Source organism: Bufo bufo, chromosome 2 (assembly GCF_905171765.1).
Source record: "Bufo bufo chromosome 2, aBufBuf1.1, whole genome shotgun sequence".
NCBI classification, from domain to species: domain Eukaryota; kingdom Metazoa; phylum Chordata; class Amphibia; order Anura; family Bufonidae; genus Bufo; species Bufo bufo.
The window spans coordinates 765,203,139-765,224,768 of NC_053390.1; the positions used below are offsets into that span (position 1 = coordinate 765,203,139).

The window sequence follows — 21,630 nt, forward strand, 5'->3', positions numbered from 1 at the left end:
TATTCCACCCTTATGACCCAAAAGAAACTTCCATTTACCCGGTAACTGAGTTTTACTCTGCTTAACCCTGTTGTACCTATATCACCTGTATCTGTAACCTCAGACCACTGTATATATTCTCTGTGTAAATTGTGTTATATCTAGTGTGCCCTTACGGTGATTAAATATATAATTTAATCTTGTGCTGTCTTGTATCTCGATCACAAATCCCACGTACGTGTTTTGGCCTAGTTATAAGCTACCGCGGATTGGTTTCTCACCTTGTATAATCCCGTTAGCGGACCGGGCTTATATCAAACGAGAGCTGGTGGCAGATAAACAGGCTGATATTTGGTCAGTTTTGGCCCGTGACTGCCGAAATAAGTGAAGTGTGAAGTGATTCTAAGAGCGACGCCTGTCATCTGCATGTCATACTGACTCAGTATTATTTCACTACCACAGCAGACTCCCTATGCGTGTTACTGCAAGGCACAGGAAATAGACGTTTTTTAACGTAATTCGCTGCGAATATATTCGGATCGAATCTGATTTTTCCCAAAAAATTCTGCGAAACGGCGAATCGAATTTTTCAAAAATTCGCTCATCTCTAGTATTCATCTTAAGGAAAATTAGAAAAATTAAAATAGCTTTTTTCCCCCAAAAATATTTTGATCCAGTGACCTATTTTTCACATTCACCATGTGGCCTTGAAAATGGACACGTTACCACATGTTCATTTGCAGTGATAATCTATATTGTATGTGCTTTTTACATCTTGTTTGGGCTCACAGCAAATATTTGTTTTAGTATTTTTCTATTGCTGGCTTTATGGCACCATACTGTCAGAACAGATATTATATCAAAGTTCTAAAACATTAGAAACTCTTTCAAAGTGATTCTTTTTTTTTTATGTTCCCTCCTCCTCCAAGTATTCATCTTTGAGAAATTTGGACATTTTAAGCGTTTGGCTGTTTTAGGAAAACTGAATGGAATTAGGTTGAGAAAATGAAAAAAATAAATTATGAAAATGTATGAAATAAAATACCTATATGCATGAATATGCGCAAAAGATTGCTATACTATTACTAAAATAAAAGTAAAGTACTAAAGTATCATTTTTTCATTTTTATGGAAAAAAGATGTGTGAGCACAAACCAAAAACATGTTAATTTATAAGATTAGGCAGAGAGAAGCCAAACAAGTTATAAGAGCTTCTAAAGCACAGGCAGAAGAGAAATTAGCTCAGTCAGTGAAAAAAGGTGATAAGACATTCTTCAGATACATAAATGAAAAAAGGAAACTAAAACAAGGAATTACTAAATTAAAAATAAAATAAGGAAGGTATGTGGAAGAAGATAAAGAACTAGCTGACTGCCTCAATGAATACTTCTGTTCAGTTTTTACAAAGGAAAATGAAGGAAAAGGACCTCAGTTAGGAAAGAAAACTAATGAATCTTTTGATGCATGTGTCTTTACAGAGGAAGAGGTTCTAAGTCAGCTGTCTAAAATTAATACAAATAAGTCACAGGGGCCTGATGGGATACACCCAAAGCTATTAAAAGAGCTCAGCGGTGAACTAGCAAAACCATTAACAGATTTATTTAACCAATCACTGGTAACAGTAGTCGTCCCAGAAGATTGAAAATTGGCAAATGTTGTGCCCATTCACAAGAAAGGTAGTAGGGAGGAATTGGGCAACTATAGGCCAGTAAGCTTGACATCAATAGTGGGGAAATTAATGGAAACCATACTTAAGGAGAGGATTGTGGAACATCTAAAATCCCATGGATTGAAAGATGAAAAACAGCATGGGTTTATTGGGAGATCATGTCAAACTAATCTTATTGATTTTTTTGATTGGGTGACTAAAATAAGAGATGGAGGAGGTGCAGTCGACATCGCTTATCTGGACCTTAGTAAGGCTTTTGATACTGTCCCACATAGAAGGCTTATCAATAAATTGCAGTCTTTGTGCGTGGGCTCCCATATTGTTGAATGGATTAGGCAGTGGCTGAGGGACAGACAACAGAGGGTTGTAGTCAATGGAGTATATTCAGACCATGGTCTTGTTACCAGTGGGGTACCTCAGGGATCTGTTCTGGGACCCATATTGTTTAATATCTTTATCAGCGAAATTGCAGAAGGCCTCGATGGTAAGGTGTGTCTTTTTGCTGATAACACAAATATTTGTAACAGGGTTGATGTTCCTGGAGGGATACACCAAATGGAAAAGGATTTAGGAAAACTAGAGAAATGGTCAAAAATCTGGCAACTAAAATTTTATGTTGATAAGTGCAAGATAATGCACCTGGGGTGTAAAAACCCAAGAGCAGAATATAAAATCAGTGATACAGTCCTAACCTCAGTATCTGAGGAAAGGGATTTAGGGGTCATTATTTCAGAAGACTTAAAGGTAGGCAGACAATGTCATAGAGCAGCAGGAAATGCCAGCAGAATGCTTGGGTGTATAGGGAGAGGCATTACTAGTAGAAAGAGGGAGGTGCTCATGCCGCTCTACAGAGCACTAGTGAGACCTCATTTGGAGTATTGTGCGCAGTACTGGAGACCATATCTCCAGAAGGATATAGATACTCTAGAGAGAGTTCAGAGAAGAGCTACTAAACTGGTACATGGATTGCAGGATAAAACTTACCAGGAAAGATTCAAGGACCTTAACATGTATAGCTTGGAAGAAAGACGAGGGGATATGATAGAAACTTTTAAATACAAAAAGGGAATCAACTCGGTAAAAGAGGAGAGAATATTTAAAAGAAGAAAAACTGCTACAAGAGGACATTGTTTTAAATTAGAGGGGCAAAGGTTTAAAAGTAATATCAGGAAGTATTACTTTACTGAGAGAGTAGTGGATGCATGGAATAGCCTTCCTGCAGAAGTGGTAGCTGCAAATACAGTGAAGGGGTTTAAGCATGCATGGGATAGGCATAAGGCCATACTTCATATAAGATAGGGCCAGGGGCTATCCATAGTATTCAGTATATTGGGCAGACTAGATGGGCCAAATGGTTCTTATCTGTCGACACATTCTATGTTTCTATGTGCAGTTATATAAGCAAAAGATCGCTATATGCTAATAGTACTAAAAAATCTACATCCGTCGACTGGGGCACATGTGACCGCTGCAGCCAATCACGGTGACCTGCTCCTCCTGCGTCACATCTTGTGCACATGGGGGCGGAACTGTAGGATTCAGCGGTGGGGATTATATAAGCATCGCCTCCACCCTGGGTCGGGCCGGTCTGGGCCACTATTTTAGTATTGGATAACCCCTTTAATAAAAGAAAAATGACTTTTATTCAGTTTCAGACTCCTCTTTCCCCTGCCTCCTGCACTGATCGCTCAATTTGAATTCATTTGTAAAATCCATCTTGAGAGAAGCAGAGATGAGCTTGATTTTAGATGCTGCCTATAGAGACCTATGAAGTGGGGAGCAGATGCAGAGATATACACAGAGACGTTGCAGCAGTTTCTACTGTTTTAGTACATCACCTTAGTGCTGGGTTCACAGCTATGCTGATCAGTGATGATGCTGCTGCTGCTTCATCCCACTGTGTCATACTGAGCCACAGGGGAGCACGATTTCCTCTTCTACGCGTGCTGTTTATGGGAGACATCACAGCAGCTAGTCTCCTCCCGCAAAGTCAGGAAAAACTGACAATTACAGACGGAGCCTGCAGAGGGGAGAACGGGTGATAAATGTAGAATACATATAAGAAATAGTGCTATTCTTTATGTATACACACAACACAGCTTATTCTGACCGGTCACCTTAAAGGGACTGTGCAGCCAGTACATACTGATGATCTATCCTGAGGATAGGTCATCAATATCAGATCTGACTCCGAGGACCCCCACCAATTAGCTGTTTGAAGAGTAGCGCAGTGGCCTCTTCACATCTAAATCGTAGCAGCGGTGCAGTGTAACTACAACTGGTGGACCCTTTCAAACGAATGGGAAGATCAGTTGTATTACACTGCACCGTCACACGAGCAATGAGGCCTCTTCAAACAGCTGACTGGCGTGGCTCCCAGATATCAGACCCCCACCAATCTACTATGCATAGAAACAAAGGAGTTAATTGGGGGTTGGGGTGGGGTTAGCTGAAAACGGTGGGTTCGGTAGGGAGTCTAAGGTGTATGGTGGATTTAGCAATTGTCCCAATGGAGGGTGAGAGTAGGGAGTGCCAACACAGCCATGAGCAATACTCTCTCCGAGCACGAGGCCGGAACAAGTCAGGTCAGGTGGGGACAACTCAATTAGCGGGGTCAGCAGTACCATAGTGCAGCACACAATACCAACCCAGCAGAACCAAATACCATAGTGCAGCACACAATACCAACCCAGCAGAACCAAATACCACAGTGCAGCACATAATACCAACCCAGCAGAACCAAATACCACAGTGCAGCACACAATACCAACCCAGCAGAACCAAATACCACAGTGCAGCACAAAATACCAACCCAGCAGAACCAAATACCACAGTGCAGCACATAATACCAACCCAGCAGAACCAAATACCACAGTGCAGCACAAAATACCAACCCAGCAGAACCAAATACCACAGTGCAGCACAAAATACCAACCCAGCAGAACCAAATACCACAGTGCAGCACAAAATACCAACCCAGCAGAACCAAATACCACAGTGCAGCACACAATACCAACCCAGCAGAACCAAATACCACAGTGCAGCACAAAATACCAACCCAGCAGAACCAAATACCACAGTGCAGCACACAATACCAACCCAGCAGAACCAAATACCTCAGTGCAGCACACAATACCAACCCAGCAGAACCAAATACCACAGTGCAGCACAAAATACCAACCCAGCAGAACCAAATACCACAGTGCAGCACAAAATACCAACCCAGCAGAACCAAATACCACAGTGCAGCACACAATACCAACCCAGCAGAACCAAATACCTCAGTGCAGCACACAATACCAACCCAGCAGAACCAAATACCACAGTGCAGCACACAATACCAACCAAGCAGAACCAAATACCACAGTGCAGCACACAATACCAACCCAGCAGAACCAAATACCTCAGTGCAGCACACAATACCAACCCAGCAGAACCAAATACCACAGTGCAGCACACAATACCAACCCAGCAGAACCAAATACCACAGTGCAGCACACAATACCAACCCAGCAGAACCAAATACCTCAGTGCAGCACACAATACCAACCCAGCAGAACCAAATACCACAGTGCAGCACACAATACCAACCCAGCAGAACCAAATACCTCAGTGCAGCACACAATACCAACCCAGCAGAACCAAATACCACAGTGCAGCACACAATACCAACCCAGCAGAACCAAATACCACAGTGCAGCACACAATACCAACCCAGCAGAACCAAATACCACAGTGCAGCACAAAATACCAACCCAGCAGAACCAAATACCACAGTGCAGCACAAAATACCAACCCAGCAGAACCAAATACCACAGTGCAGCACAAAATACCAACCCAGCAGAACCAAATACCACAGTGCAGCACAATATACCAACCCAGCAGAACCAAATACCTCAGTGCAGCACACAATAACAACCCAGCAGAACCAAATACCACAGTGCAGCACACAATACCAACCCAGCAGAACCAAATACCACAGTGCAGCACATAATACCAACCCAGCAGAACCAAATACCACAGTGCAGCACATAATACCAACCCAGCAGAACCAAATACCACAGTGCAGCACACAATACCAACCCAGCAGAACCAAATACAGTACAGCACACAATACCAACCCAGCAGAACCAAATACCACAGTACAGCACACAATACCAACCCAGCAGAACCAAATACCACAGTGCAGCACACAATACCAACCCAGCAGAACCAAATACCACAGTACAGCACACAATACCAACCCAGCAGAACCAAATACCACAGTGCAGCACACAATACCAACCCAGCAGAACCAAATACCACAATGCAGCACACAATAACAACCCAGCAGAACCAAATACCACAGTGCAGCACACAATAACAACCCAGCAGAACCAAATACCACAGTGCAGCACATAATACCAACCCAGCAGAACCAAATACCACAGTGCAGCACAAAATACCAACCCAGCAGAACCAAATACCACAGTGCAGCACAAAATACCAACCCAGCAGAACCAAATACCACAGTGCAGCACATAATACCAACCCAGCAGAACCAAATACCACAGTGCAGCACACAATACCAACCCAGCAGAACCAAATACCACAGTGCAGCACATAATACCAACCCAGCAGAACCAAATACCACAGTGCAGCACAAAATACCAACCCAGCAGAACCAAATACCACAGTGCAGCACAAAATACCAACCCAGCAGAACCAAATACCACAGTGCAGCACATAATACCAACCCAGCAGAACCAAATACCACAGTGCAGCACAAAATACCAACCCAGCAGAACCAAATACCACAGTGCAGCACAAAATACCAACCCAGCAGAACCAAATACCACAGTGCAGCACAAAATACCAACCCAGCAGAACCAAATACCACAGTGCAGCACACAATACCAACCCAGCAGAACCAAATACCACAGTGCAGCACACAATACCAACCCAGCAGAACCAAATACAGTACAGCACACAATACCAACCCAGCAGAACCAAATACCACAGTACAGCACACAATACCAACCCAGCAGAACCAAATACCACAGTGCAGCACACAATACCAACCCAGCAGAACCAAATACCACAGTACAGCACACAATACCAACCCAGCAGAACCAAATACCACAGTGCAGCACACAATACCAACCCAGCAGAACCAAATACCACAGTACAGCACACAATACCAATCCAGCAGAACCAAATACCACAATGCAGCACACAATACCAACCCAGCAGAACCAAATACCATAGTGAAGCACACAATATCAACCCAGCAGAACCAGATACCACAGTGTAGCACAAAATACCAACCCAGCAGAACCAAATACCACAGTGCAGCACAAAATACCAACCCAGCAGAACCAAATACCACAGTGCAGCACACAATACCAACCCAGCAGAACCAAATACCACAGTGCAGCACACAATACCAACCCAGCAGAACCAAATACAGTACAGCACACAATACCAACCCAGCAGAACCAAATACCACAGTACAGCACACAATACCAACCCAGCAGAACCAAATACCACAGTGCAGCACACAATACCAACCCAGCAGAACCAAATACCACAGTACAGCACACAATACCAACCCAGCAGAACCAAATACCACAGTGCAGCACACAATACCAACCCAGCAGAACCAAATACCACAGTGTAGCACACAATAACAACCCAGCAGAACCAAATACCTCAGTGCAGCACACAATACCAACCCAGCAGAACCAAATACCACAGTGCAGCACACAATACCAACCCAGCAGAACCAAATACCTCAGTGCAGCACACAATACTGCTCCAGCAGAACCAAATACAGTACAGCACACAATACCAATCCAGCAGAACCAAATACCACAATGCAGCACACAATACCAACCCAGCAGAACCAAATACCATAGTGCAGCACACAATACCAACCCAGCAGAACCAAATACCTCAGTGCAGCACACAATACCAACCCAGCAGAACCAAATACCACAGTGCAGCACACAATACCAACCCAGCAGAACCAAATACCTCAGTGCAGCACACAATACTGCTCCAGCAGAACCAAATACAGTACAGCACACAATACCAATCCAGCAGAACCAAATACCACAATGCAGCACACAATACCAACCCAGCAGAACCAAATACCATAGTGCAGCACACATTCAGTCCGTCACAATACTGTAAAAAACTATTTCCCGTGGTACCTTGGAACCGAACCCGAGTTCGGGAAATGTTTTTTTACAGTGTAAATCAATTTCTGAAGTTATTATGCGAAGTCTCGCTAAACTTTGCAAAGTAATAACTTCGGCTCACCAGGAGCCAATACATTCTAATACTGTAAGGAGCGCTCGCTCCGTACAGTATTAAAACGAAGTTTTATGTGACTCGACTTCGGATGTTTCATTCGAAGTTGATTTGCTCACCCCTATTATTAATATCTCAGAACACCCCTTTAACCCCTTCCCGACATATGACGTAATAGTACGTCATGGTGGCAAGTGACTTGCCGCATTTTGATGTACTATTACATCATAGTGTTCGGGCGGACACCAGAGTGGTGCGTGTCCGATTACTGCAGGGGCCCAGCAGTCCCTGATAGTGGGGCCCTTGCTGTATCCGCCGGCATTGCTGTAAAAGTAGATGTCGGCGGATTAACCCCTTCTATGCCACGGTCAGCGCTGACCGCGGCATAGAAGGTGCATGCGGTGGGTGAGGAAGCCCATCGGGACCCCGCGCTACTGTGGCAAGGACCCGATGGGTGACAAGGATTTTCACGCATGGTTGCTAGGAGATGATTGGGATGAGCAACCCCGGACCCCATTAAAGTCTATTCACTGTATTATTTTCCCTTATAGCATTGTTATAAGGGAGAATAATAGCATTCTTAATACAGAATGCTTAGTAAAATGTGCCTTGAGGTGTTAAAAAATAAAAAAAAATACTCGCCTCATCCACTTGATTGCGCAGCTGGCTTAGTCTTCTTTCTTCTTCTTTCAGGACCTGCAAAAGGACATTTTGTAGAAGATCCTTCCAACTTCATTCAGCAGGACCTGCACTTACGTCACCACGCTCACCACGTGATGAGCGTAATTACGTCATCAAAGGTCCTTTTGCAGGTCCTGAAGGAAGAAGAAAGAAGACGATGCCGGCTGTGCGATCAAGTGGATGAGGTGAGTTATGTTTTTATTATTTTTTAACCCTCAATTGACATTATACTTAGCATTCTCTATTAAAGAATGCTATTATTTTCCATTATAACCATGTTATAATAGAAAATAATAAAATCTACAGAACACCGAACCCAAACCCAAACTTCAGTGAAGAAGTCTGGGTTCGGGTCTGGGTACCACATTAAATTTTTTACTCATGCGCGTGCAAAACGCATTGCACTCGCGTGGAAAAAACGGAACATTGGAACGCAATCGCAGACAAAACTGACTGCAATTGCGTGCCTACTCGCGCAAGTTTTCTGCTATGCACCCTGAACGCATCTGGCCCTCACCCTGTGAAGGGGGCCTTAGTGTGTTACTCTGTGTAATACACTAACAGGCAATGCATTACAATACAGATGTATTGTAATGCATTGCAGAGGGGATCAGACCTCCAAAAGTTGAAGTCCCACACTGGGACAGAAATAAAGTTAAAAAAAGCCCAAAAAATTTGTTTTTAATAAAAAAAAAAAGTTTCAAGTAAAAAAAGAAAAAAACACCCTTTCCCCTGAAAAAACACACATATTAGGTGTCAACGCGTCAGTAACGACCGGCATTATAAATATATCACATGATCCACCCCGTCCGATAAACACTATAAAAAAAAATTAAGTGCAACACCAAGTCATCAAAAAGGTGTATGTCCCACAAAAAGGTACCAATAAAACCGTCACCTCATCCCGCAAAAATGAGCCCCTACATAAGAAAATCGCTCAAAAATTAACTATAGCTCTCAGAACATGGAGATATTTAAAAAATAATCGTTTCAAAAATGCTATTATTGTGTTAAAGTGAAATAAATAAAAAAGTATACATATTAGGTATCACCGCGTCTGTGACAACCAGCTCTATAAAAATATCACATGACCTAACCCCTCAGCTGAACACCGTAAAAAAAAAAAAAAATAGTGCCAAAAAAGCAATTTTTTGTCACCTAACATCACATAAAGTGCAACCCCAAGCGATCAAAAAGGTGTACGGCCCCCAAAATAGTACCAATCAAACCGTCACCTCATCCCTCAAAAAATGAGGCCCTACCTAAGACAATCGGTCAAAAAATAAAAAAGCTCTCAGACTATGGAGGCAAAGATGCTATTATTGTGTAAAACTTGAATAAATAAGAAAAAGTATACATATTAGGTATTGCCACGTCCGTAACGATCTGCTCTATAAAAATATCACATGGCCTAACCCCTCGGGTGAATGCTGTAAAAATAAATAAATAAAAACTGTGCCAAAACAACCAATTTTTTGTGTTATAATGAATGATCAAAAAATCATATGTACCCCAAAATAGTACCAATAAAACTGGCACCTTATCCCCTAGTTTTCAAAATGGGGTCACTTTTTGGGAGTTTCTACTGTAAGGGTGCATCAGGGGGGCTTCAAATGGGACACGGTGTCTAAAAACCAGTCCAGCAAAATCTGCCTTCCAAAAACCATATGGCGCTCCATTTTCTTTTAATTCTTGTGGAACACCTAAAGGGTTAACAAAGTTTGTAAAATCAGTTTTGAGTAACTTGAGGGGTGTAGTTTCTACAATGGGGTCATTTATGGGGGGTTTCCACTATGTAAGCCCCACAAAGTGACTTCAGACCTGAACTGGTCCTTAAAAAGTGGGTTTTGGAATTTTTTTAAAATTTTTTACGAATTGCTTCTAAACTTCAAAGCCTTCTAACGTCCTAAAAAAATAAAATGACATTTACAAAATGATGCCAACATAAAGGAGACACATGGGGAATGTTAAAGGGTTTCTACCACCTCGTTTGGACATATTTAGCTGTCAGACACTAGCGATCCGCTAGTGTCTGCTCTACCAAACAATGCTATTATAATAGCTTTTTGTGCAGCCGTTTGCCTAAAAAACGAACTTTTATTGATATGCTAATGAGCCTCTAGGTGCTACGCGGGCGTCTTTTCAGCACCTTGAGGCTCGGTCTACTCACATTGTATGCCGCCCAGCGCGTCCTCCAGCCGGCCCATCTCCTCTGGAATGCGATCCTCCCTCTGAGCCTGCGGACGAATTCTCACGCCTGCGCCGTGCGCGTCTGTATTCGGCGCATGCGCAGTGAATGTCTGACCGCTGCCTACACAGACATCTCCACTGCGCCTGCGCCGATGACCGAGATGTCTGTGCAGGCAGCGGTCAGACATTCACTGCGCCCAGACATGGAGAGCGGCGCCCAGGGATCCCCCTGCACTTACTATTATCCCCGGGCGCCGCTCCGTTCGCCCGGTATAGCCTCCGGTATCTTCACATGTTAGAGACTGGGTGGAGCCTTTCTCCCATGCTGTAGCGCTGGCCAATCGCAGCGCTCAGCTCATAGCCTGAGAGTTTTTTTTTCTCTCAGGCTATGAGCTGAGCGCTGCGATTGGCCAGCGCTATAGCATGGAAGAAAGAGACGTCGGCAGGTTCCCCTGGGTGGAGCCTAACATGTGAAGATACCGGAGGCTATAACCGGAGAACGGAGCGGCGCCCGGGGATAATAGTAAGTGCAGGGGGATCCCTGGGCGCCGCTCTACTTGTCTGTATACTTAGTTTAGATTTTTTAATCTAGTGAAAGGTCCTCTTTAAAAGAACCGTGAGTCACTGGAACAGTTTACACTGAGGCTGATGACCAGGCTGCAGCAGTGATAAGGTTAAGGGACAGACGGCAGTCAGCAGAGATAAGAGAAGTGACAGCACAGAGTTTAGATTACAGGTTGAATTAACCCTTTAGGGTCAAATTGGCTTCTCAAGGAGATATATATGTTAAAGGCATCCCTTCTTCTGTCTCATTCAGTAGCTATAGAACTATTGAGAGAGATGTTTTTAAATACATTTACACATTCAACCCTCCATTTTAATTATATTATTTACCCCAGTGTTAAATCCCCCCCCCCCTCCCCGGATGCTTGTTTTTTTTCCTACAGTGGGGTAGATAATTACACACAGGGTTTTACAGAATAAACTTCCTGACTCAGACCAAGAGCCGACTCATCGAGTCAGCAAGTGAATCGAAGCATCCGCGCATGCGCATTGTGCAACCTAAGCTTCGGTTCACTTGCTTCTTGTCAGCTCAGCGAATGAACCGAAGATTAGATTCATGAATCGGTTCATTTGAAGGAACTGATTCAAATGAACCGATTCATGTGAAAGATCCGAACTTCCCATCTCTACCCCACACACATTCGGCGCTTTCCCTCAATATGACTGCAGGAGCCCAGGAGCGCGACCGAAAGTCACGTGACTGTCAGAGCTTCCGGTGTGCAGAGCAACGGCTCTCAACTAGAAGAGAAGGAAGATGGCGTCGGCGGCTGCCAAGCAGATAGCGGCGGAGCAGGTGCCTCATCCCTTGTACATATAGATATATATATACTGTATGGAGACCAACCCCGCTGCCCGATCATTTTACAGTGCTGTAATATGCCTCTTATATGTGGAGAGCAGTGATGTCACTGATGTAATATAACATTATATGTGGACAGCGGTGATGTCACTGATGTAATATATTACTTATATGTGGAGAGTGGTGATGTCACTGATGTAATATATTACTTATATGTGGAGAGCGGTGATGTCACTGATGTAATATATTACTTATATGTGGAGAGCGGTGATGTCACTGATGTAATATATTACTTATATGTGGAGAGCGGTGATGTCACTGATGTAATATATTACTTATATGTGGAGAGTGGTGATGTCACTGATGTAATATATCACATATAAGTAATATATTACATCAGTGACATCACCACTCTCCACATATAATATATTACATCAGTGACATCACCGCTCTCCACATATATGGTTTCTATTATTTGTGCCTATGGTGGGGCAATTCAGTGGACCTGTATGTGCTGGTTACATAATATTTACTGCATACCGCACTTTGTTCTAATTGTATACAATTTTTTTAACGTGTCTGTTGGTGTGTCTAATAAACTTTATATACTTTTTATACTGATTCATTGTCGGATGTGCATTCATGGGGTGGTTCTGGTGACCCTTTCTTGGGTTATGTTTTATTGTTCCATGCTTGTTTTCACCGCCCCTTGCACTCCGTATACTACTTGTTGTGCCCCCTAACCTTGTTACGTCACTGATGTAATATATCACTTATATGTGGAGAGCGGTGATGTCACTGATGTAATATATCACCTATATGTGGACAGCGGTGATGTCACTGATGTAATATATTACTTATAGGTGATCTATTACATCAGTGACATCACCACTTTCCACATATAAGTAATATATTACATCAGTGACATCACTGCTGTCCACATATACTGGTAAGTAATATATTACATCAGTGACATCACCGATCTCCACATATATGTGGAGAGCGGTGATGTCACTGATGTAATATATCGCCTATATGTGGAGAGCGGTGATGTCACTGATGTAATATAACATTATATGTGGAGAGCGGTGATGTCACTGATGTAACATATCATTATATGTGGAGCGGTGATGTCACTGATGTAACATATCATTATATGTGGAGAGCGGTGATGTCACTGATGTAAAATATCATTATATGTGGAGCGGTGATGTCACTGATGTAATATATTGCCTATATGTGGAGAGCGGTGATGTCACTGATGTAATATATCATTATATGTGGAGCGGTGATGTCACTGATGTAATATATCATTATATGTGGACAGCGGTGATGTCACTGATGTAATATATTACTTATATGTGGAGAGCAATGATGTCACTGATGTAATATATCATATGTAGAGAGCGGTGATGTCACTGATGTAATATAACATTATATGTGGAGAGCAGTGATGTCACTGATGTAATATAACATTATATGTGGAGAGCGGTGATGTCACTGATGTAATATAACATTATATGTGGAGAGCGGTGATGTCACTGATGTAATATAACATTATATGTGGAGAGCGGTGATGTCACTGATGTAATATATTACTTATATGTGGAGACCGGTGATGTCACTGATGTAATATAACATTATATGTGGAGAGCGGTGATGTCACTGATGTAATATATCATTATATGTGGAGAGCGGTGATGTCACTGATGTAATATATCATTATATGAGGAGAGCGGTGATGTCACTGATGTAATATATCATTATATGTGGAGAGCGGTGATGTCACTGATGTAATATAACATTATATGTGGAGAGCGGTGATGTCACTGATGTAATATATCATTATATGTGGAGAGCGGTGATGTCACTGATGTAATATATTACTTATATGTGGAGAGCGGTGATGTCACTGATGTAATATATCATATGTAGAGAGCGGTGATGTCACTGATGTAATATATCATATGTAGAGAGCGGTGATGTCACTGATGTAATATAACATTATATGTGGAGAGCGGTGATGTCACTGATGTAATATAACATTATATGTGGAGAGCGGTGATGTCACTGATGTAATATATTACTTATATGTGGAGAGCAATGATGTCACTGATGTAATATAACATTATATGTGGAGAGCGGTGATGTCACTGATGTAATATATCATTATATGTGGAGAGCGGTGATGTCACTGATGTAATATAACATTATATGTGGAGAGCGGTGATGTCACTGATGTAATATAACATTATATGTGGAGAGCGGTGATGTCACTGATGTAATATATCATTATATGTGGAGAGCGGTGATGTCACTGATGTAATATAACATTATATGTGGAGAGCGGTGATGTCACTGATGTAATATATCATTATATGTGGAGAGCAGTGATGTCACTGATGTAATATATTACTTATATGTGGAGAGCGGTGATGTCACTGATGTAATATAACATTATATGTGGAGAGCGGTGATGTCACTGATGTAATATAACATTATATGTGGAGAGCGGTGATGTCACTGATGTAATATATTACTTATATGTGGAGAGCGGTGATGTCACTGATGTAATATAACATTATATGTGGAGAGCGGTGATGTCACTGATGTAATATAACATTATATGTGGAGAGCGGTGATGTCACTGATGTAATATAACATTATATGTGGAGAGCGGTGATGTCACTGATGTAATATAACATTATATGTGGAGAGCGGTGATGTCACTGATGTAATATATCATATGTAGAGAGCGGTGATGTCACTGATGTAATATAACATTATATGTGGAGAGTGGTGATGTCACTGATGTAATATAACATTATATGTGGAGAGTGGTGATGTCACTGATGTAATATATCATATGTAGAGAGCGGTGATGTCACTGATGTAATATAACATTATATGTGGAGAGTGGTGATGTCACTGATGTAATATATCATTATATGTGGAGAGCGGTGATGTCACTGATGTAATATATCATTATATGTGGAGAGCGGTGATGTCACTGATGTAATATATCATTATATGTGGAGAGCGGTGATGTCACTGATGTAATATATTACTTATATGTGGAGAGCGGTGATGTCACTGATGTAATATAACATTATATGTGGAGAGCGGTGATGTCACTGATGTAATATAACATTATATGTGGAGAGCGGTGATGTCACTGATGTAATATAACATTATATGTGGAGAGCGGTGACGTCACTGATGTAATATATCATTATATGTGGAGAGCGGTGATGTCACTGATGTAATATATTACTTATATGTGGAGAGCGGTGATGTCACTGATGTAATATAACATTATATGTGGAGAGCGGTGATGTCACTGATGTAATATATCATTATATGTGGAGAGCGTTGATGTCACTGATGTAATATAACATTATATGTGGACAGCGGTGATGTCACTGATGTAATATATCATTATATGTGGAGAGCGGTGATGTCACTGATGTAATATATTACTTATATGTGGAGAGCGGTGATGTCACTGATGTAATATAACATTATATGTGGAGAGTGGTGATGTCACTGATGTAATATAACATTATATGTGGAGAGCGGTGATGTCACTGATTAAATACAGCGCTACAGATGGCGACCAATGCGCCTTAAAATTTGCAGATGGCGACAAGACTTGTCATAGGCTACAGGCCTGAGGTCTATTTGGTAATAAAATCCCAGCGCAGGCAGGCGTGATGATGTCATCATACCCGCCTGTGCCAGGAGGCGGTGTGCGTGTCTGCGTTGCACCATCCCTCGCCGTACCAGCAGCTAGTGAGCGCCAGTGAGCGGACACAGGTGAGTATAAGATTTTAGCTTTTTTTTTTAGGGTGTGGGAAGGCGGGATCCAGGGGGCCCAAGTAAATTCTTGCCCAGGGCCCTATCAATATTAAAGACGGCCCTGCACCCATGGAAGCAGATACTTGAAGGTGCGAACCCAGTGGTACACAGGTTGCCACACGAAGTCTATCCTCTTGATGGCTGAGCTCGGTGGAGGTGACTGTCCAGCCGCCTACACAGGGATTAATAAGCAGAGTTCATATTCACAATGATAACAAGCAGCGCACTTTGTCGCCCCCTCCGACCACGCCGCTGGTGACAGCTCGACCTGCCAATCACGCGTGAGCCCGCCCCCTCAGGAAGAAGCCCCTGTCAATCAGCGCCGCTGGCCACGCCCCCTCCCCCCGTGTGCCTGTGCGAGGAGTGAATTGTAAGTGACGAGCGGTGACGTCAGACGCAGATGGGAAAAGGGAACCGACAGAATGGCTGCCCAGTGCCGGAGCCCTCGGTGCACGGCGGAGAGGAAGGGATTCCGGCGGGAACTCGACTCCTGGCGGCACCGGCTGATTCACTGTGTAGGTGAGGGACATGTGTGCGTGTGGCCGCGCGTATTGTGTGCCTGACAGCAGCAGGGGCGGGCCGCTGAGGAGTGACAGGGGCACTGACAGGAGCGGACAAACCTCTTAGTTGTGGCCTGTGGTCACCCCGCGGCAGGCTGTGCCTAGAGGGCGGCTGCGGGGTGACAGGCGTGTGGCCGTCAGTCAGGACGGCGCTGCTGCTATTGTCAGGGGATAATCTCCTGTCCTCCCCCTCACTAAGTACACTGGAGGAGCGTCCGGTGCTTCCCCCCCCCCGGGGGATGGAACGGTCCTGCGAGACCTTTGCTGTACATGGCTCCATAAGTTGTACTCCTGGCCAGTACCACGGTCAGCGGGAGGCGCCCGTTGCTCCCCTGAGGTGCGGGGCAGCGCTGTCCGGTCACACTTGCCGTATATTCTGAGCCCTGTACCGGAACAAAGCGCCCAGTGCCAAACTCGCCCCCCCCTCCTCCTCACAGGGGGTTGGCACGGTCCAGTCAGGCCGTTACTGTATGTTCCTGCTGTAACTTCCGCGCTGCGAGCTGCTTCCTGCAACTTCTGCCCCGCAGCCTGGAGGAGAGGAGCACGAGGTCCGTGTACCGAGCGTGGAGGGGAATGTGTGCACCTGTGCCCCCTGCCGGTGATAATATATAGTACCTGTGCCTCAGCCTCGTAGTAATATCTCACACCTGTGCCCCCCCGAGTAATATATTATACCTGAGAGGTGCGTTATACTGTTTACAAGGAGAGGAGATCTGGTAGATTATTACAAGGAGAAGATATCTGACCTGTGCTCATCCAGTACTTGGCCCGCTCCTTGTGATGATGCCTGACCCTCTCCTTACATCACCTGTGCGCTCTGTGTAATATCATATAATACCGATTTATATACCTGATCGCTCTCCCTGTATCATGTATACTACCAGTTCTGGGCCAGGCTCATAACAATGCTTGTGCTTAGATACAGTCGTATCCCTCTGCTGAGCCGGCCCTGTCATGTGGAGGAGTCGTGTTCATTATTAGAGGGATCGTCAGGCTACTTTGTGTTTCATTATCCTATGTACATAGGTAAATACGTGACGGGTGTGGGATGAGTTTTTGCGGCTCGGGTGCGGACCCATTCACTTTAATGGGGCTGCAAAAGATGCGGACAGCACTCCGTGTGCTGTCCGCATCCGTTGCTCCGTTCCCGTGGCCCCACGGAAATTTTTTTTTTGCGGATCCGCGGTTTGTGGACTGCAAGAAACGTAACGGTCGTGTGCATGAGGCCTTAGTGTGTATCTTGTAGCTTTTTGACCAGGTACGGGGTGTTCTTCATGTATGTGCTGGTCCGTAGTCTGCACCTGCGAAGCACAGTCCTCATCCCGGGGGTCTCTGGTGCAGATGATATACCCCATGTTGCACCTTCGTGATGTTTTTGTCAGAGGCGACCTGTGTCCCGGATCTGCAAATATTACGACCCCACCCAGTGTAATAATAGCAGGGAGGTAGTGGAAGACGCTTGGAAGTAGTAGAACGTGTTGATTCTGAGGCACGCTGCCTCGCAGCTGGCTCTATGCCCGCTCTGTCATCGGGCACGCCACTCCGTTGTGTATAAGCTTTTTGACTTGTCACTGGGGGATTGGGGTTATTGCGTTAAATTCTTAATTGCTCTGAACGGTTGCATCATCTCGCGTCTCGGAGCTTAGATGGACATGTACTTTAAGTGTAGAGAAGACACACCTCCCCCTGTTAAGCCTTCAGTCACCAGCAGCAGCAGCTCTCCATTGCGTCTGCAGGAGGAGGGGGGTATAGGTCGGGGACCCCCTCTGGCGGCTGAACTAGCCCGTGCTTAACCCCTTGTATACTGCTTTGTGCCATCACCCCTCTTTCTTTTTTTTTCCCGTGCCACATGCCTTTGGAGAAGGGAGCATCTAAGCACTTTCCGAGCCTCGTCTCACATGTGAGTAAGGAGCCTTGCTCTAACGTTGCAGATTCCTCCTCGTTAATCCGCATACCTTGGGACTGCTGAACGAGTCCCTCGCAGGCGCGCGTGGCTAGAAGATAATTACACATAGGAGAATCCATTTATTTATTATTATTTTTTGGACGGGGGAGGGGAGTCCCATTGTTTCTTCAGCTCTCTGCCTGCCATAAAAGACAGACCGGTTCGGGGCTGACTGATGTCACTGATCCTGTCGAAAGTGATATTGACGCTTGGAACAGATCATGGGAAATGGTTTAATTGCAATGATGGGGTCGTTGCTGTGAGGGCTTAGACATCCCCTGGAAGGGTTTGGACTGTGCTGCAGGTACTGGCTTTTCCCCCCCCCCGTGACCCGGTCCTGTAGAACACACTAATAAACCCGCATCCGTGTGACTCGCATAGTTTTATGTGACGGAGCTCCGTGCGTCAAGGGGTTAACAGTTCATGGTTAATGACAGGAGAGTCCTGGAATAACCTTATAAGAACTCTAATCATCTCTTAATGGACTAAAATAGTCCTCCTTTAGTCCCAATGTTTCTCCGTAGCTTATACAATTAGGCTGTATGTGGCTTTGACTCCCCTCTGCCAGAAGGGCTGAGTGCAAATGATCTCCAGTCTTGTGCAAGAAAGCATCGAGTACGAAGAGGAAGTAAGTAGTCTGAAAGTAGTGCCATGCAGCACTGGGGTCCTAGGTTAGGACTAAAGACTACATCCTCATGGAGTTTGTATGTTGTCGTCGTCGTCCCCCCCCCCCCCCCCCCTCCTGGACATCCCCATCAATGTCAACTTTTGTTCTGTGATCTCAGCAACGGTCCGATGGATGATAGATCTCAGGGCTTCCGTGTGAGTGCACAGACCGAGGTGCTAACACGGGACCACACTTCTTGCTTTTCCTTTTGACAGCCGTTCTAGTGTTACTCTGTGCTTGTCGTTACTTACAGAAAGTTCTCTTCTTCTTTCGTGTCCAAAGCAAAATGCAGAACTTGTCGGTTTTCAGTTACAGGAGAGCAGTGCATTGTGGGGGCCAGAGGTCGCGCTACATTTTTTCCGAAAAGAGTAAAAATACTCCCCTTACCATATTTGAAAGTTGAAGTAATTTTAAATGCATATCCCAAACAGAAACTGAATGGATCCCATCATAGTCTTTGGAGTCTGGTCAGCTCTGTTCCTGTCATCATGTTTCGCTCATACGTTTAACGTACTTAAAAAAAACTTATACTATAACAGATGCCGTAGACATATGCCATAGAGTTCCATTGTACTTGTAAATGTTGTTTTTTTTTTTTTTTTTTTTTTTTACAATGGAACTCTATGGTGATGAGTACCACTGTATGTATGGCATTTGTCTGAGGTGTCCAGAACAACAGCAATAAATAGTGGTGATGTGAACGGGGCCTAAGAGGTAGGTATGCAGGGAACCATTACTGGTCTAAATAACATGAAGCAATTATGGCAAAGTGATAAAGTCCAGTCCAATATGGTGGGTCTTCCCTGTACTTTATCACTTGGCTATAATAGCCCGCTGCGCTCCATACATCGCACGCTGCGCTCCATACATCGCACGCTGCGCTACAGACATCGCACGCTGCGCTCCATACATCGCACGCTGCGCTCCATACATCGCACGCTGCGCTCCATACATCGCACGCTGCGCTCCATACATCGCACGCTGCGCTCCATACATCGCACGCTGCGCTCCATACATCGCACGCTGCGCTCCATACATCGCACGCTGCGCTCCATAGCTGCACTTTCACCTTGTGGTGCAGGTCAGACTGGATGTCCGTGCTCTCCTGCAGTGGTCCAGCACTCCATTCCTCTTTTGCTCCACTCCATGTTTGCTGGTGCAGCGCTGCCCCTACTCTCCTCATATCTCGGGAGCCGGCCCCTCCTCCTTTCAGCTCCCGCCGGCTTCCCCTTCTGCCGGGCTCTGTATCGCTCTGGCGCCCGCCCAAATTTGCCAATAGCAAAGCTCCTTACTGTATGGAGCTTTGCTATTGGTTAATTCAGGCACAGGCAGCAATGCTGCGCTGCCTGTGCCGTTCCTTGTGCTGCTGAATGTAGGGGAAAAGTCTCTAAGGCGTATTGGTATGCCTAGCGCTGGGTTCACACCTGAGCGTACTGTATGGAGCGCTCTGTATGCGCGATTTTATCGGGCGTTTACTTACGCGACCGGCAAACAAGCAAACGCCCATTGTCGCGCGTTCCCGGAAGTCTATGTACGGGAACGCGCGACACTACGCCCCAAAGAAGCTCCTGTACTTCTTGGGGCGTTTTACAGCGCGTTCGTATGCGCTGTAAAACGCTCAGGTGAGAACCATGCCCATAGGGAATCATTGGTTCTTGCCTGTTGAGCGTTTTACAGCGCGTAGGAACGTGCTGTAAAACGCTCAGGTGTGAACCCAACCTAAGGCCTCTTTCAGACGGGCGTTGCGGGAAAATGTGCGGGTGCGTTACGGGAACACCCGCGATTTTTCCGCGCGAGTGCAAAATATTGTAATGCGTTTTGCACTCGAGTGAGAAAAATCGTGCATGTTTGGTACCCGAACTTCCTTACAGAAGTTCGGGCTTGGGATTGGTGTTCTGTAGATTGAATTATTTTCCCTTATAACATGGTTATAAGGGAAAATAATAGCATTCTGAATACAGAATGCATAGTAAAACATCGCTGGAGGGGTTAATCACATGATCCATAACCATGGTAAAAGATCATGTGATGACCGACGTGACGTCACCACAGGTCCTATTGCTGCACAGAGATCAGATGAAGACAGAAGAGATGTCGGCTGCGCGATCAAGTGGACTAAGGTGAGTTAAATTATTTTTTCTTTTTTTTTAACCCCTCCAGCGCTATTTTACTATGTATTCTGTATTCAGAATGCTATTATTTTCCCTTATAACCATGTTATAAGGGAAAATAATAATGATCGGGTCTCCATCCCGATCGTCTCCTAGCAACCGTGCGTGACAATCGCACCGCATCCGCACTTGCTTGCAGATGCTTGCGATTTTCACGCAACCCCATTCACTTCTTTGGGGCCTGCGTTGCGTGAAAAACGCAGAATATAGAACATGCTGCGACTTTCACGCAACGCACAAGTGATGCGTGAAA

At 44.6% G+C, this 21,630-nt stretch overlaps 1 protein-coding gene across 3 annotated transcripts in view; it reads left to right on the forward strand.

Moving 5' to 3' along the window:
- Positions 1-16,426: 16,426 nt before the first annotated feature.
- LCORL (ligand dependent nuclear receptor corepressor like) overlaps positions 16,427-21,630 on the forward strand; it is a 114,592-nt gene continuing 109,388 nt past the window's right edge. For 2 of the 3 annotated variants that reach the window (XM_040419037.1, XM_040419041.1), the window contains exon 1: positions 16,427-16,553. In XM_040419037.1, coding sequence (XP_040274971.1) covers positions 16,457-16,553 — 97 coding nt within the window. In that variant the 5' untranslated portion in view covers positions 16,427-16,456. The remainder of the gene's footprint in view (positions 16,554-21,630) is intronic. The other variant, XM_040419040.1, reaches the window with a different exon arrangement.